Raw genomic sequence first — 17,379 nt, 5'->3', positions numbered from 1 at the left:
ATTCACTCTGAATACTATTCTTACCAGTCGTTCTTTACATTAAATAGGCCGCTATGCTTTCCTCTCACATTCGCATCTGTTCTCTTTCAGAAGGTCTTATTAAAGAGATAGTTCACCCAAAAATGAAAATTCTGTCATCATTTACTCACCCTCCAGCAAAATATCTACCTTTGTGTTCGTCAGAATAATGAAATTCATACAGGTTTGGAATAACTTGAGGTGAGTAAATGATATAATTTTTATTTTGAGGTGAACTATCCATTTAAAACCAGGACGGAATGATATTGATAACATTCGGTTCCATTAACGGTTATAGCGTAGCCTATGTTCTGCCAATTCAGAATACTCGGAAGTGTCCGACATTTCAGTGCTAAACGAATGAGTATTTTTAGTGAATCACATACAGCACAATATGTGAAGTCCCGAGCTAATGATTCATATGAGCCGGAACATTTTGGTGAATCAATACGTATACAACGCGATCAGTGAAGTCAAATCACTCAGCAAATTACTCTTATTAGCAGTTCTTTTAAGTGATAGGCCTACAGAAAAATGTATAAATCAGTTGAAGCAGTTTCACAATTATTCTCATTCATTTACTGAACAGCAAGTCATTAATTTCATCATGTCTAAGAACAACATTGTTGTTCATATGACAATGTGTAGTTAAAGATACACATTATTTTTCTGTGGTATTTTATAAAACAAAAGAATAATTCAATCTGACACCTCTTTTTTTTTCTTATTTAAAATTTATTAAAGGGATAGTTCAACCAAAAATGAAGGTTGATATAGTTCAGCCTTCACCCTCAAGTTGTTCCTAACCTGTACGAGTTTATTTCTTCTGTTGAACACAAAAGAAGATATTTTGAAGAATGCTGGTAAGTAACCAAATAGTTGATGGGCCCCATTGACTTCCATTGTAGGAAAAAAAAAAAAAAACTATGTAAGTCAATGGCTACAGTCAACTGTCTGGTTACCAACATTCTTCAAAATATCTTCTTTTGTGCTCAACAGAATAAAGAAACCCATACAGGATTCGAACAACTTGAGGGGGAGTGCGTGCGAGTGGGTGAACTATCCCGTTAACAACAGAATTGGATTTTCCCCTCAAATTCAAATAAATCGTTAATGGAACCATTAAAGAACTGGAATTCAATTACTCAGTACAGAATGCATTCATATATGTGCCACCATTCCTGATGTATTTTAGTGGTTTTACTTTATTTGTAAAAGTTGTTAGTCAAGCAAGTTTTTCAACCTCCTGCCAGGAATATTACTTTTAGCTGCGTCAGCTCAAGCTCAGGAAGTTTCCTAAGAATCAGCCCTGAAAAACTTAGAAATTTAGCATTACATAAGATCGGTACTAAACATGAGTGGGTGAAAATTTAGCTGTGATATGCTGTGCATGTTTTGGTGATTAGGGAAATGAGATTCCTCTTGCTGCTTTTGAATTTATTTTTTGTATTTTTCTCTTGCAGGGAGCTACGAGTGAGCTTGAAGAGGTGGACAGACTGGAAGAGATTGCAGGTTCTTCTCATCCTGAGAATCCAGAGCATACAGAGCTGAAGTCCCTGTCTGAGCCTGTAACCATGGAGACAAGTGAAAACTCCGGCACAGCAAACATAATTGACTGTGAAATGGAAGTCCTGGAGACTGAGTTACCTGAGAGCAAGGACGCAGGAAACATAGATGAACAAGTTTGTCATGATGCTGATGTTTTAGAGTCCATTAGTACAAAAGTTGTGGCCGACATTTTAGCAGGCTTACCTCCTACGGAGACCAAGGCTGATGATCTGGAAGACGTTTGCAGTCCAAAAGAGGCGCTTGTCTTGGAGGACACTCAAGAAGAACTTTATCGCAATGAGTCAATTACCTCTTCGATATCCGACACTCCGTCAAGTGCTGAGAGCATGTATGAAAATGACGTCACACATAAGAGGCAAGATTCGCTGAGACAGGAACCGTTGGAGAACATCGCACCTCAAACAGATGATGTTGACGAGTCAGATATGTTAGACCCATTGGGTATAGACTCACATGAAGCCATCTTAGAAAGTTTTGGATGTGAGGAGCCAGAAGAAACCATCCTTGAGCACTACATCCGAGAAGAAGTTCTGTCAGACGTCTCCACAGAGTCCTGTCACGACCAAGACGAAATAGACGAGTGTCTTCGTGTCGAAATAGCTGCAGCGTCGTCAGACAGCGAAACCGATGATAAATGGAGGTGCTTCTTCTCTTCCTCCATCAATAAGGAAGATGATGATTCCTACCTTGACAGCCTTGAGCTGAGCGCACAAGAACTCTTCATTCAAAAAACAGAAGTTCTGAATACTGAGGAAGTTTCAAAGGAAACTGAAGAGCAGGAGGTTCCTGTGGGAGAAGAAGTGCTTGAACAACCAGGGAATGACCCAGATCAGCAACCGCAAGAGATATCTTACAATTCATCCACACTGTTCCACGGCTTGTCCAAGATATCCGAAGATGATGAGGATCTTGGACGAGGCTCAGCAACCCACAAGAGCAATTCATTCGATTCCGTCAAATCCGATTCCGGCAAAAAGGTGCCAAAAGATTATTGTGTGATTCAGGAAATGAAAAGCGAGAACGTCAGTACTGAACATGTGGATTTCAAAGTTGCTCGCCAACAGTGGCTAGAGATCGAAGAGCAAACGAAAAACTTGACACACCATCCAAGCACACCAACAACTCGATCTGGCACCTGCCAAGGTAGTCACAGTTTCATGTATACGCCCGTCCGCAACATCGACCGGCCCAAGAGGGACCTTGAGAGCTTGTTGCTTGCAGAGGACTATGCGCACACCCAGTTTAGCCCTTGCTCTGAGGATTCAGGTCTGGACGACTCTAGTTATAGATCACAGTTTGAAGACCCAGAGACTCCAATTGAGAAAGAGATTCGCCTGACCATGGAGCGTGAGGACAACCTGAGGCGTGAGAGGGGAATGTCAAAATCTTACTCCAGTGACTGCGTACAGATGAGGGTGAGATCTGCCAGCTTGAACCCTGGAAAACTATGCCAAGAAGTCGATGAGAAAAGGAAGATGTTTGATGACCAGGATGACGATAGTAGTATATCCAAATCTCTCATCAGCATGATGCCTTCTTTCACCATTACCTCCTCACCATCCAAAAGCTCACAGAAACTAGACTTGGCCACCAACAGCGTTATCGTCCTCGAGCCAGAGCCTTTCCCTCCAAGTCCACGACATGGAAAGATGGTGTCCTCCAAATCTGCTGACTGGAGACCTGAAGATACCCCTAATCTCATCATTCTGGAGACATCAAACCTCATCATTCGAAGTGCATCTGAGTTCAACTTGAATTCTGCTTCTGAGGAAATCCAGGAAAAGATGTTTCTCAACAACCCGTTTTTTAAGCTGCGGTCCAGGAGTACGATATCTCTCGTTGATGAGGAGATTAAGATGGTGAAGCAGCGAGAAGAGGAACTGAAGCGTCAAAGGGCCAGTGTTTACTCAAAGGATCACTTCCTGATGTCTCCAAATCGTTTGGACAGCTCATCGTTTACAGGTACTGCATGTCAACAGAAAAATACAGACAGAAGTTTTCATTCCATTGATCTGAAGTAATGACTACATCACTGAGACTGCAAAACACATGCATGTCAGAAAAGATCTGTTCATTATTGGTTTTCAATATAATTTCAGATGATGTGCCAATTAAATGTAAATCATCCCCTTCATCTCCAATGAAAACATGCAGAATGGATCGTTCAGCTTTGGCTTGTGATCATCAAGTAAGTATATGTATGTATGTATGTATATATATATGTATATATGTATGAATGTAAATGAAAATCACTTTTATTGTCCTCTCAATAGTTTCTTGAAACCTATGCTGGAGGCCGACGTAAAAGTGCCATGGCTTTGCGCTGGGAGGCAGGGGAGTTTGCGAACAATGAGTAAAATAAAACCAAGATGGACACTGATCGTCAATTTGCAGCTGTTTTACGTAAGAGAATTTTCAATGCTCAAACTTGTTTGTTTATTGTGACAGCATATACACTTGCTACTGCTGCTTGTGTGACTTTGTTGTTGATCCTGAAACAAATCTGCATAAGCCGAGATGCCTAAATGTTATTTGAATGTACTGTTTCACGCATATTTGTGATTCCTCTTTGATGAGGTATCTAGAGAGACTTATAAACCATATTTTTTAGTGTTTTGTCTATGAAGTTGAGGAGGATATGTACTGTATATTCGTATATTCGTATTTTCTTGTATGGAAATGTTTGTATATCCCTAAATGATATGAAAATATGAAATAGTATTAAAGGGTTTTAGGATCAAATTTAAGTCAAAATATACACAAAATGGATGCATTTTGTTAAATATCGCAGAAAACATCAATTTGGTATCTTTTGTCAAAAGGAAATCATTGAGATATTTCTTTTTTTAAAAGAATGAATATGAATTTGATTGCTAGGAATAAAGGACATTTTTTGAAGATACTAATCTGCATCCAGATAACATTTCAATACTTCAGTTACACTCAGTATGAAAAGCTTAAATCTATTCAGAAAATCATCTACTATCTAAAAATTACCTGTTGCTTTGTTGTCCACAGAAAATGTGCATATTTGTCAAACCACCATGCTTTTAAAAGAGTATTGCTTGCTAACCTTGCTTACCATGTCAGTCTCAAGAAAATACTTGCTTTGCATACCATTTGAACAATCACGTTCAAAACAAGAATTAAAAAATAAATGTCAATTAAAATCAATTGTCTTTTTATACTAAAACAGTTAACTCTGACGAGCAAACACACAAGATTGTCTTTGTATTAACACTTCACAGGAGAAAACACATTTCCTCACACAAAAATGTGATTATCTCTCTCTCTCACACACACACACACACACACACACACACACACACAAATAAATGGCATGATATTCAATCTATATGAAATAACTCACCAAAAGATGATTTTAAAGAGAGAGCCAGCAGCACATATTCTTAAAGGCACAGTATGGCATTTTTCGCCACTAGGGGTCGCTAACCTATTTACAATAACAAAGGCGTAGTTTGATGACGCAACATTTGCTAAGAATTATGGATCTTGTCGTCAACGTCAAGCCGACCGATCTAATAATGTTTATGGATGACTGAATACATCGATGTTTTTATCATGACTGTGATATGAAGCAGTTCGGGATTGCTAAGAGACAGCTATCAGCTCCAAACGCGACGCGAGTCCCGCGGATATAAAAGGAATATGGACATTTCATTCTGCCGAACTACACGCAGAATTACTACTCACAGGTCAGTTTATTAGACAAATTAAACTTGTGAGGTAACGCAGTGCTGTTTCACTTGGTCTAACATTACACTAGCACACTAAACTGCATTTGAATGTGTTGAAATGTATGTGTTAGTCTGTATGAGACTAGCAATAAACTAGATCAACATTAGAATAACATACAGATCATATTCTGACATTTTATCATTGTTGAACTATAAAACATTGATTCGTTTTATGTAAATGTGCTCACCTGTTTAATAAAGTACATGTAGGAGCGGTCGAAGTCTCGGACGTGGAGCTCTCGTTTATATACTGTCTATGGGAGCTCTCGGCATCTCGAAAATACCGCGCTGATATTGATTCTCGTTTTAGTTCTCCTTTTTTATCCAAAGTCTGCTTGCTATGGTCCATAATGTTTGAACGAAACAACAACAGCGTGCAAATAAAGTTAGACATTGCGAACTACAAAGTCGTCCACGTCAGTCGCTTTGGTTACTATCAGACGGCTCTGGTTCATAGCTCTGGTTGCCATGGCAGCACGAGCGGAAACCAGGGACAACGCGGATATGACGGCATTGGCGGCGACAAAACGAAAATAAAGAAACGGGACGTTTCTCGAATTAAATTACAAATTTCTCCTGGTTTGAAAGTTGTTGGAAACAGTCGGGATAATGTAAGTACACAACTAAAAAAATATATATAACATAGATATAGTGATTTTTGCTATTTTTAAAGCAAAAAAAAGTTACATATCGTGCCTTTAAACGGCTGAAATAACAATCCAAAGAGATGTAGGCCTATTAATACAAAATATATGCACAAATTCTAGAAGATAAAGCCAGTAACACAGTTTAATAAAAAAAAAGCTTTATTTAAAAAAGCAATAGATCTGTCACAGATTGTCTTTTGTGCAAAAACCTTCATTAAAACTACATTCAGTCTTTGTACAGAATGAACACATTAGTCTTTAATGCGGTTGTGAATGTTTACATCTCAGGCAACAGTAACAGTCTTTAAATCCACAATTCACTTTCAGAAATCCTCATCCAGAACACAGTGTTCAAAAACATAATTTCATATTTACTTGATCGGTAAACATGATCAATAATGCTTTCACCAAATAACACACAAAGGGAATACGTTCTTCAGATTCGATTAAAAAAAAGCATTTAAATAAAAGCATAATTTGTTCTTTATAACAATTTTATAGGTTATATATATAACAGTGTTATATATATATACCATATGGTAAACCATAACATTTATAATAAAAATAAATTACAAAAACTTCTAAGAAATTATACAACTAAATTGATTTATACCTCAGCAGTAAAGAAATGTAATTTCAAGTTAAAAAATAATAATTTTAAATAATCACTGTAAATTGACAGGTAGCCTACTCCATATTTCTTTGGTTATTCATATTTGCTTGTTTTAACATAGGCACAATTAGTGAAAGTCCCAGAGACTAAATGTGGAAATGACTGCTGAGAGTGTCATACTGAACTGATGGTCCAAAGGAGAACAGTCAGAAATCCCAGATTTCCACAGAGATAAACAGCCAAAACTATGTTTTTAAAACAAGATTCCTAAAAAAAAAAATAAAAAAAAATGAAAAAAAAAAATGCAATGGGTATAACATTAATGTAATGCACATGTTTGTCATGAGGAAATAAATACAAACTCAACTCACCATGCTAGAAGTCTCATTCTCATCAGGAACAAACATAATCTCCTCTTTGTCATCAGAATTAATATGTTCTGTGTAGATTTTGACGTTTTTAAAATATTTACCTGAAAAGGACACATATGCAAAAACTGAAGCTGATTAGCATTCAACCCATGTCAATTACTAATACAGTGTAATAAAAACTTTTACAATTTAATGGATTCATACGGCAAAATTGATTTCCAGGCGAGACGCTAAGAAACACTACTCATAAAGAGTAAATTGAGGAATCCAGGTACAAAACCCACATGGTTGGAGGCGGTTCACTGACCTATTGGTAAAAACCCCCTACGATGGACTTCCAGAACCAAATCTGCCAGCACAAACCAGATCACAATGAACCCCAGGACCACTGTGGACCATGGAGCCGGCAGGAACAGAGCTTGCTGATGGATCCCAAGGAAGATGGTGACAACTAAATCAGGAAACACACACAGCTCGCTTAACACATACTGCTAGTGTTTCAGGCACTCTGAACTAATATTATGCATCATAACATGACTAGCCTCTATAAATCTACAATACAACATATTATACACTATATGGCATGCAATCAGTTATCTAGACAATTCTGACAAAACTGTTCACTGCGCAATTTTACTGAGCTTACAAAGCCGCTTTCTGCTGTCAACATTGTTGTTACTATAGATCTGAGCCACACAATTACCCATCCGAGACTATTTGACAGCATTGTGTCTTACCAGCTATGATTTGAACTATTGTTCCTGTTCCAAAATGCATCCAGTTGAAGATGTATCTCCTGAGAGCAGGTTTTACAGAAAAAACACAGACATTTCAAACAAGACCATTTCATTTCACAATTAATATTAAAACTGTAATTCACAAGCAATCTACACTATAAAAAAAATTGGTTAAGCCCCTAACAGACAATTTAGAAGCCATGTTTACTGGAATTGCATACAATTTATGCTTACTGTGTTTAACATTTTTAGAGAATATTATAGTCCCTGACAGACAATTCAGAAGCTTGGTATATTGTTCAGGATGGTATATTGTACAATTCCATTCAAAAAAATGTTTTCTTCTGCTCACCAAGGCTGCATTTATTTAATGAAAAATACAGTAAAAACATAAATATTTTGAAATATTATTTCAATTTAAAATAACTATTTTCTATTTTAAAATATTATAAAATGTAATGTGGCAAAGCTGAATTTTTAGCAGCTCCAGTCTTCAGTCACATGATCTTTCAGAAATCATTTTAATCTGCTGATTTGGTACTCAAAACACATTTCTAATTTTGAATGTTGAAAACAGTTCTGCTGCTTAATAATGACGTTTATTTGAAATATAATTCTTTTGTAACATTATAAATGTCTTTACTCTCACTTTTGATTTAATATGTCCTTAATGTGCTGAATAAAATTATGAATTAAGCCTCTTACTAACCCCAAGCTTTGGAATGGTAGTGTATACTGGGTGTTTAACAGGATTCTTAAATGTAATAAACCCTTACGAAAACAGTGTATGTTCAGAATGGTATACTACCTTAATTCTCACACTATTACATGCACAACATACATTATATACTGTGTATGAATAGAAAACCCAGATGACCCACTACATTTGCCAGTATATGTGCAGCACACAATCAGACCAGATTGTAAGAGACTCTTTATCCTCTTTACTCTTTAGCCAACTCTACTTTAAAAAAAATAGTATGCACTGCACAATACAAACTGCAGTGTATGCTAATAGTTCATACTGGGCATTTCTATTCTGGCTGTATTATGCAGTGCAACTGTTTCCAGGATTTACCTGGAGGCATCTGGTGCTGGTCTGAAAAGTGCCATGACAGGTTGGATGACAGCGAGTGCCATGACAACACAGCCCAAATAGGGGTGTATGCCTGCCCTCTGTGGACAATAGATTACAGATTAGAACTGTATTCATGAAGCTAATTTTGTCAACAAACTTCATAAAGAAATTAGTAATGACAGGGAACAGCTTTGTACAAGTTTGATGGGTATTATTTTGTGTGGGGGCGGGTTTGACAATTGGAACAGGGCGCCCTCAGCTGGTCATACACAGGAAATGACAGAAGCTGTGACAGATACTTGGCAAGAGGGATGTCACAGATGCCCCTGGTGAGTCACAAATGTGTCCCTCATGCCAAGCCTTACGGATGGATACACGTGTCAGCTTGAGGCTCAAATAAGCCAGCACTTGCAGAATTATTAAGACACTTGTTCAACACTGTGCTTGATTAATCACTGAAGAAAAGTGGCTGTGTTTTTCATAAACGAGCCAAAAAGATGGGTCACAGCTGATGAACACGGGACATTTATTGGCTCTTTTTTATTCTGAGCAGACAGCATGTGGGTCTGACACATTGACAGCGCTGTTGAACAGTCAGAGGTGTGTGATAAAGGGGGCGAAAATATGACACGCTGTTAAATCATGAGTCTTACTCATAGGCAGACGTTTGTGTCTGTGTGTGTGTGTGTTACCTTGCTCCAGCCTCCTCTGTACATAAAAGGCAAAACAAAGCCAACCGTGGTGAGCAGAACTGTGAGGGTCATCAGTATTCGGTGTAACTGTGGAAACAGAAAGCCTTGAAAATGATTCTCATTTGAAAATGTTCTGAAATCTACATTTTAGCAAACAAGTTCCTACCTGAAACCAGACCTTCTGCCCCAAAATATTCCTTTCAGGCCAATCGGGTTTGAAGTATCGTGCCATGATGACACCAGCACTTACTGTTGACATCCAGGCGATCAGCATGAAAGCCCCTACAGATACAAACAGATACTGAGTTTTAGAACAGTCAACAGAAACCAGTTGCCATAAGGATGTTACTACACAATTACTATGGTATTTTGGGTGTTTGCTAGGTTGATGTTTATTGACCCCAAAACAGTGTTATTTTAGCATTATTTTATACTACAGTACTTAATAATGTTTTGTATTACCGTTATATATATATATATATATGTTATATATATATATATATTATATATATATATATGTTTTTTGTAATTTAGTTATGTGCTTTTGTCACTTGTATTAGTTTTTGTGTTTTTTATATTACATAGCTTTAATTTATTTTCATTTCAGTTTTAGTCATTTTAGAACTTTTATTTATTATTTCCATTAGTTGCCAAGAATTTTCTATCAGACGGAGATAGAATTTTCATTTATCGGAGTAAGAAATTGGATAGAAATTGATCGGAGATAGAAATTTAATCTGAGATCATTTAAGTTTTTTTTTAAGTTAAATATTTTCTTCTAATATTTATGTTTTATTTTATTTCAGCTTTATTTCAATTAACAATTCTTATAATGATTCAAACAAACAATCTGCCCAGTGAAAAGCATTCAAATGCATTGTATAAATCACATTCAGTATTCAGAGTTTTGTTATTTAACATCACCATGATATTTGATGAGCAATGGCGATCGAGAACCAGTTAGATCCTCAGGAGGTCCCGTTATGACTGTCTGATAGGTCGAAATCAGAGGTTGGCGGTCATGTCGATGAGTTAGCCCTAGAGAGAGAGAGAAAACAGAGTCTTTGACACTACTGGCCACAGAAAATAATCAAAGAAACAAAAAAACAATGTCTCACCATTTTCAGCTCGACCATGTGCCATGAAGAGGTAGTACATCTGGTCCAGGATGAACCGGTTCGCATTGTCAGGTTGGAGATAAATGTCTCTGCGGAAGCTACACTGAATCACTCCGTCTGATAGTCTCCAAGCTGTGTCTTTCAGAATGTTCTAGGAATGAATATGAGCACAAAGACTAGAGAATAAATTCATATTAATAATGGGTTTTTAAATATTTTAGTATGTTTTTAAGGTAATAATTTAAAAACAAAAATCAAATTCCTGTTATCATTTATTCACCTTCATGTCATATTCAAATCCATTCTTTCCTTCTTCCATGGAACAAAAATGTGCAAAAGTAAAAGGTAAGCAGTGCTTGTCAAGCTTAAAGTCACCATGACAATTCTCAATTATTTTATGGAATATTTCAGTATTATTATAAATGATTTATCCATGCACATTACTATTTTTTTATTTTATTTGCAGCAATAGCAAACCACAACCATCCAATCAATTCTCGATGGAGAAAATCAAGTCCCACCCTCATTTATTCTTGTTTCAGAAGCTGTTTCAATCAAACATAACTGCATTAGTCAAGGCTCCATTTCCAGCTCAAAGATGATTAATAGAATTAGCAACAGAGGCTTGGGATGATATACAATAAGCGTTTTAAGGGCAAAAACCTGACAAATGTCTTTAAAAATAAAACATTTGAACAATATTTTGAGGTGTGGAAACAGTAATATATGCTGAATAATTGAAACCAGGCCGTTGAACTTCGCCTCGGCTGTGCATTGTTTTTCTAATAAATCAATGGCCCGTCATACGCTGTTTGTTAGATATTTCCACTGTTCAATCAATGCAAGCATACCTCTGAGGAGATTTCTGGGTGAGTCCGTCCTAAAACAAATGCAGCCTTGATGTCAACTCTGTCTGTGTCTTTGATACACAGATAGACGTCATCGTTCCCCTGAAATTCACAACACATTTGCTATTATTTATGCTAAGACATGCAAGTCATTCAAAGGCATAATGATAATAATATTTTATTTTAGTATCAATGATATACTATTACATCACCATTATATCAATGATATACTATTATACTATATTTAGTTTAAGTTTTAGCAATTTTTGTCATTTATTTTTCTTGAAAAATATGCCTATATATATTTTAATAAAGTTATTTTAGTGCCTAAAGTTAAACTAAAAAAAGAGAGAAATAAAATACAATGGAAATGTGTTTTTTTATACATTTTAGTTTTAGTTAATGATTATAACCATGATTTCACACTTTTAGGCTAAATCATAGTGTGTGTCATACTACAAAAGGTCAAAGTAAAACATGTACAATATGATGTAAAATATGAAATTATTCAAAGTGTCTGTCTATATTACCATCCATTTGTCCAGTGATAAGGCAAAGGACACATAACCATCTGCAGGTCCACTGAGCTCAAACATCACGCCATTGCCCTCTGTCCTAAAGGACAGGAAGTGACACGCTGTGTCATTTTGTGGGTCACAGCCCTGTGGATCTCTCAGACAGGACTTCCTGATTCCACAGCCCTCAGAGGTGAACTGAAGAGGAGAAGAGAATATTATTATTATTCATTAGTATTATTTACATATTCCAACGATTCTGAGCCTGAAATGATCACAAACTCATGACAGTGTGTAAACCATAACTCCAGTAACTTAAGCAGTGTTTTGACTCACTGAACGTGACAGTGTTGAGGAAGCTGTGGTTTTGGCACCAGTGGAACCTCCAAAGGTAGTTTGAGGTGGAGGAACGACACCACTTTGGGACACCACTGGACCTGCAATCTTCACCCAATATTCCTTATAGCCTTGGGCAACTGTTAACCTGAAAGAAAAAAGAAAGAAAAAACAACCCACATTAAAGTCACCATGAAATCCAGATTGACGATTCTTATTTTTTATGCAATATTGCAGTATCTATAAATTATTATACATTATTTTTTTCAATTCATGTGCCCTTGTAATATTTCATCAAAATAACTTCCCCTCCCTCTTGCAGCGACATTTCTTCTCTGATGACGTGTTTACTCGCGTGAGGGCGGGACAACCTGTCAACTCACACGAAATCGACTAATAGCAAACCACAACCATCCAATCAATTCCCGATGGACAAAATCAAGTCCCACCCTACATTTTTTCTTGTTCCGAGAAGCCGTTTCACTTGGATAAACATCACAATAGGGAAGAAAAGACCATCACAACTTCTGTTTCATGCCAACTTTAAGTTTCGTAACTAGAAGGTGGATAAAAACAGCATTTGAATACTTACATAAACTGCACACTGGAAGGAGAGTCAGGTGGTGCTACCCAGATCACCTGGACCTCTGTCTTATGGGAATCGCTGGTATGACTCACAGTAGAGTTCTGTGAATATTGAAAATACAGTAAGTTCAATGAATTATATTCATTTGAGAGAAACAAAGTACCATAATTTCTTAAGTATTTAATCTTTTTAGTTTAATAAATAACAAATAATAGTAAGAAAATATTTTTGCAAATATTTTGTTCTCAATAAATGTCACTGACCACTTTATTGTCACACTGAAGAAGCTGAGAAATGTCAGAATTTATTAACTTGAATGATCCGACTATTTCTTTGAGATTCCCAGCATTCCTTGCTTCTATGAGGAATCCTTTGAAGTACCGTTTGGTCCCTGAAGACGCCATTGATAATGTCACTGTGAATATGAAAAACAGATTATACTGTATTGTTTTATGTCAGAGCAAGATTTGAAAATTTTTAACATTTGACAAGTATACAAAGACAGTTTTCATACCTTTGATTTCATCTTGAGGGCTGAATTGGGATTTGTCTGCTGTGATGGTGAATGGTGGATCTTTGGGGCTGGGATCATAGCCATGTTGGGGTGTCATGTCCCCACAAGCCACTTCAACCTTTCCATTACTGTAGCAAATGACTGTCTCTAAACATAATGGGAGCAGCAGCAATACAATCTTCATCTTTGTGAGAACCTGAAATAAATGGATAATTACTGTGAAACCCAAACTTTACACTTTAGTTTACGGTTTACTACTAATTAGTTGCTTATTAGCATGCATATTACAAGGATATTGGCTGTTTATTAGTACTTATAAAGCACATATTAATGACTTATTCTACAACCCTTAATCCTACCCAATACCTAAACTTAACAACTAGCATACCTTACTAACTATTAGCCTAACTAGCAACAATTAGGAGTTTATTGACACAAAAGTTAATAGTGAGAATCGGACCCTAATCTAAAGTGTGACCAAATTTCTTTCTTCTGCCGAGCACAAAAGACAACATTTTGAAGAATGGCGTAAACCAATCAGTTGATGGGCCCAGTTGACTTCCATAGTATTTAAAAACAAAAACAAATTATGGAAGTCAATGGGGTCCATCAACTGTTTAGGTACCCATATTCTTCAAAATATCTTCTTTTGTGTTCAGCAGAAGAAAGAAATTCATACAGGTTTGAAACAACTTTAGGGTGAGTAAATTATGACAGAATTTTCATTTTTGGTTGAACTCTCCCTTTAACTTCTAGTCGATGATTCAATGATACAAATAAATATAGTCAGCTGCGCATTACAAAAGTTTTTTTTTTTTTAAATGCCTATTGTCTAATCAGTTTTTGCTGAGAAACCTGGAAAAAAAGATAAGGAGGATTGTGACTGTAACGTTAACTGATTACAGAACAGCACTAAAAGACTGCAGCGTTTCAACACTGGACACTGTGGTCTGTAATATCTGTAAATATGTGTGTGTGTAATACAAGTGTGAATGTGATATTGGCCAGGTTAAGGTCAGGTTTCTGTTTCTTCCGTCAGGCTAATGACATCTACTGATACAGACAGATAAGAATAAAAGCGTTAGTGAAAGCAAAGTGGGGAAATTCGACCTCTTCCATAAAAACTAGGGTCAAATGTACACAAAAATAGCAGCCACATTCACCTTTTACCAACAGCTAACGTTACTTCCTAGTTGACAAGACGTCTGCGCATGTGTATGAAGAAAATAAGCAACCAAGCAGACAGACAAGTACAATAAACTGCTGACGGAACGATAAAATAAGTGCATATGCTTACCTCCATTCATCTAAAACAAATTACCATCACATATCACGTCACGTAAAAAAAACCCCACACAATTGTGCACGAGGCGTCGTGCAGTGTTGCCAGATCGGGACGGTGATTTCCAGCCCAAAAGCTCACCAAAACCCGCCCACTACAAGAAAAAACCGCCCAAAATTTTACTGCCAAAATAATGTGCTATAATTTCATTACCATGACATTCAAGGTTGATAAGCACAATTTGTATCTCCTTAAAACAAAATAACGATGATAAAAAAAAAATTAAAAAAAAATGTTTCCAGGAAAACAGATCAAAACAGGGCAATAATTAAGGAGAATTAGCCAATATGACTAAAATGTCCAGGTGGACACTGTCAAAACGGCAATCAAGAAATGAACATATGACTTTAACCCTCGGAAGTAGCCTACACATTGCAGAACATAACGCAGAATTTAGCAGTCAAAACGGATTCATCGTTGATTCAAACCTTTTTCAGCAGCTGTCAGGGTCGAGTAGACTAGAGTGCATGCAGTCTGGATGGTGTAAAAGTTGCTGGGGGCTGCCAACTCAATCATCCATTTTCTCACGCACAGAAAAATTGCGGAGCAAAGAGGTACTTTTACTATTAAACTCAGCTCTTAGATTCCGTCAATTTTATTACGAAATTAAGACAAAAATACGTTTGGCGCTTGTAAATGTGACGTGACAGATCGCTGAGCGCCTCAGTTCAAGTGCACGTGAACCGATCATCTGTTACTTTTTTATTTAAGATGCAGTAACGTTAGGCTACAACTTACCGAAAGTATACATAATATCGACCAATTAGTGTTTTTCAATCACGGAAAGAGGTCAATATAACAGCAGGAGAACAATTATGTCACATAACGTTACATTTACCTCAGGAAAGCCATTTAATGACCATGTTAATTGAATAGAAAAAATAGCTAGAGAGGAGATTTTGCTGAGCACTATATTACTTATTTATTATATTTTTACTTATGTCATTAAATTATTGTTAAATTATTGTTATTATAACAAAAACTGCATTATATTTAATTTAATTTGTTATTTTTAACCTTTAATAATACCAGCAGATTGGGCCCTCTATGTTTACAGCATTAGGTGAGATTATTTTTTTAAATAAAATTTAAAATAAACATGTATCCAAATTCAACGAATTCAAAGTCAATATTGAATCAAAATCGGAATCATCACAAGAATGGAATTGAAATTTTTGTCAAGCAATAATAAAAACTGTATCCTACCAGTTATTGTACAATGTAAAGAAAAGTTGGCAGCCCTGGGCCTAGTGTGCACATGACCATGGACAGGAGTCGTCCCATATTTGATTTCAATTCAAGTCATTCAACTGTGCTCTCCTCTAGAGTTAAATTCACCATCGATTGATCTCCCTCCACATGTGTACGTTTTTAGAGTTGCTCACTATCTCACTCTTTGCTGTAGATACAACTTAACTTACTGTAGGCTATAGTAGGCTATGTCACTTTGCTTAGCGATCACTTGAATATACAGCTACAACTTCTCGCGCTCAATCGCGTCTGCCTGCGGATCGCTGATTGGCTAAAAGTGCGTGCTCGTCGGTGATGTCAACACTAACGCCAGCTGACTCTGCATGGGTGTGTGTACAGAAATGTCATGATGACTGATTTTATGGACTACATGCACACTTTAGTTTCGTTTTTTAACCAATTAGACTTTAAAATGTAGATGTTTGAAAACCGCCGAACTGACCCCAAACCAGCCCAAATTTTGACCACCCGCCCAAACCCTTTTTTACCCGCACAATCAAATTCAAAACCGCCAAGTTGGGCGGGAACCCGCCCAATCTGGCAACACTGGCGTCGTGTGTGTAAGCGCACGCGCTGTGGTATGGGCGGTCTTTTTGCTAGGAATCGTTTGATTGGTTGAATGCCGTGCTCAAAAATTCTATCAAAGACATGTGGGTGAGGCTAAAAAATGAATGACAAACGATAGATGTGTTCCCATTCCCAAGCGAGGACCTTTAAAGGTCGGAGCATCTGTTTTTTTCCTGAACGCAAGCCAAGTAGCAGCTAGTAGTAATTTGAATTTGGCAAAATCACACGAGCATGGCCATGATTAACGTTACCTGAGGCTTTGGGCCTGCCGCCTCAAGCTCAGGTAATCCAAGTCGAATTAATATTTAGGCTGTTGTCAGCTCGTGCTCGTAATAATAAATGATAATAAATAATTCACTATAAAATATACATAATTAATAAAAAATGTTGTTACTGGAGGAATTGCAATAGTTCATCAAATGTTATCACACCTACGTGCTGCATGGACAACGCATGTACTGCACACGCTTTGCCTGATGTAACCAGTGAGATGTAACTAAAGGTGCTGGCTATATTTAGGGTCACTGAAAGGTCATGTCACCTCAGATGCATGACCTTATTAGATGCATAAGGTCTGCTTGACTAACACTGGGTGACACTCCAGGAGTCTGTCGGATGTTGCTGGTAATTAAACTTTTACTAGTTCATTTCAATTATGGCTCCTCATTTTAATATTTACTTAATGCATGAAATGCATGCTGCTATCAAATGGGAAAAATAAAAGGCCTCATGTGTCAAGATAACTAAAACATTTTTGGGTGTTTTAATATTTCTCTCAGCGTATCTTACATGTAAATACATTATTAAGGTGGATTTAAT

At 36.8% G+C, this 17,379-nt stretch overlaps 3 protein-coding genes across 5 annotated transcripts in view; 2 read left to right on the top strand and 1 right to left on the bottom strand.

Annotated features, from left to right (window-relative positions):
• The window catches only part of LOC311075233 (uncharacterized protein), a 28,840-nt gene extending 24,079 nt beyond the window's left edge, over positions 1-4,761 (top strand). For both annotated transcript variants that reach the window (XM_084102472.1, XM_084102473.1), the window contains 3 exons: positions 1,482-3,549; positions 3,687-3,775; positions 3,861-4,761. In XM_084102472.1, coding sequence (XP_083958598.1) covers positions 1,482-3,549; positions 3,687-3,775; positions 3,861-3,944 — 2,241 coding nt within the window. In that variant the 3' untranslated portion in view covers positions 3,945-4,761. The remainder of the gene's footprint in view (positions 1-1,481; positions 3,550-3,686; positions 3,776-3,860) is intronic.
• A 1,372-nt stretch (positions 4,762-6,133) lies between these two features.
• Positions 6,134-14,840, bottom strand: frrs1b (ferric-chelate reductase 1b). Its single transcript, XM_084102474.1, has 16 exons — positions 14,698-14,840; positions 13,401-13,596; positions 13,150-13,301; positions 12,893-12,987; positions 12,301-12,448; positions 11,980-12,162; positions 11,453-11,551; positions 10,602-10,752; positions 10,408-10,521; positions 9,650-9,765; positions 9,484-9,570; positions 8,792-8,889; positions 7,714-7,772; positions 7,284-7,427; positions 6,977-7,077; positions 6,134-6,872 (listed from the first exon to the last, which is right to left on the bottom strand). The coding sequence occupies exons 1-16, from the start codon at positions 14,701-14,703 to the stop codon at positions 6,780-6,782; spliced, it is 1,842 nt and encodes a 613-aa protein (XP_083958600.1). The 5' UTR covers positions 14,704-14,840; the 3' UTR covers positions 6,134-6,779.
• Positions 14,841-17,095: 2,255 nt separating this feature from the next.
• aglb (amylo-alpha-1, 6-glucosidase, 4-alpha-glucanotransferase b) overlaps positions 17,096-17,379 on the top strand; it is a 41,248-nt gene continuing 40,964 nt past the window's right edge. For both annotated transcript variants that reach the window (XM_084103326.1, XM_084103325.1), the window contains exon 1: positions 17,096-17,184. The gene's annotated coding sequence lies outside the window, so the exon portion shown is untranslated. The remainder of the gene's footprint in view (positions 17,185-17,379) is intronic.

Source organism: Abramis brama (assembly GCF_963993115.1).
Source record: "Abramis brama genome assembly, chromosome: 24".
NCBI lineage: Eukaryota > Metazoa > Chordata > Actinopteri > Cypriniformes > Leuciscidae > Abramis > Abramis brama.
The sequence above is the reverse complement of the archived record's forward strand: the minus strand, read 5'-3'. Positions and strand labels throughout refer to the sequence as shown.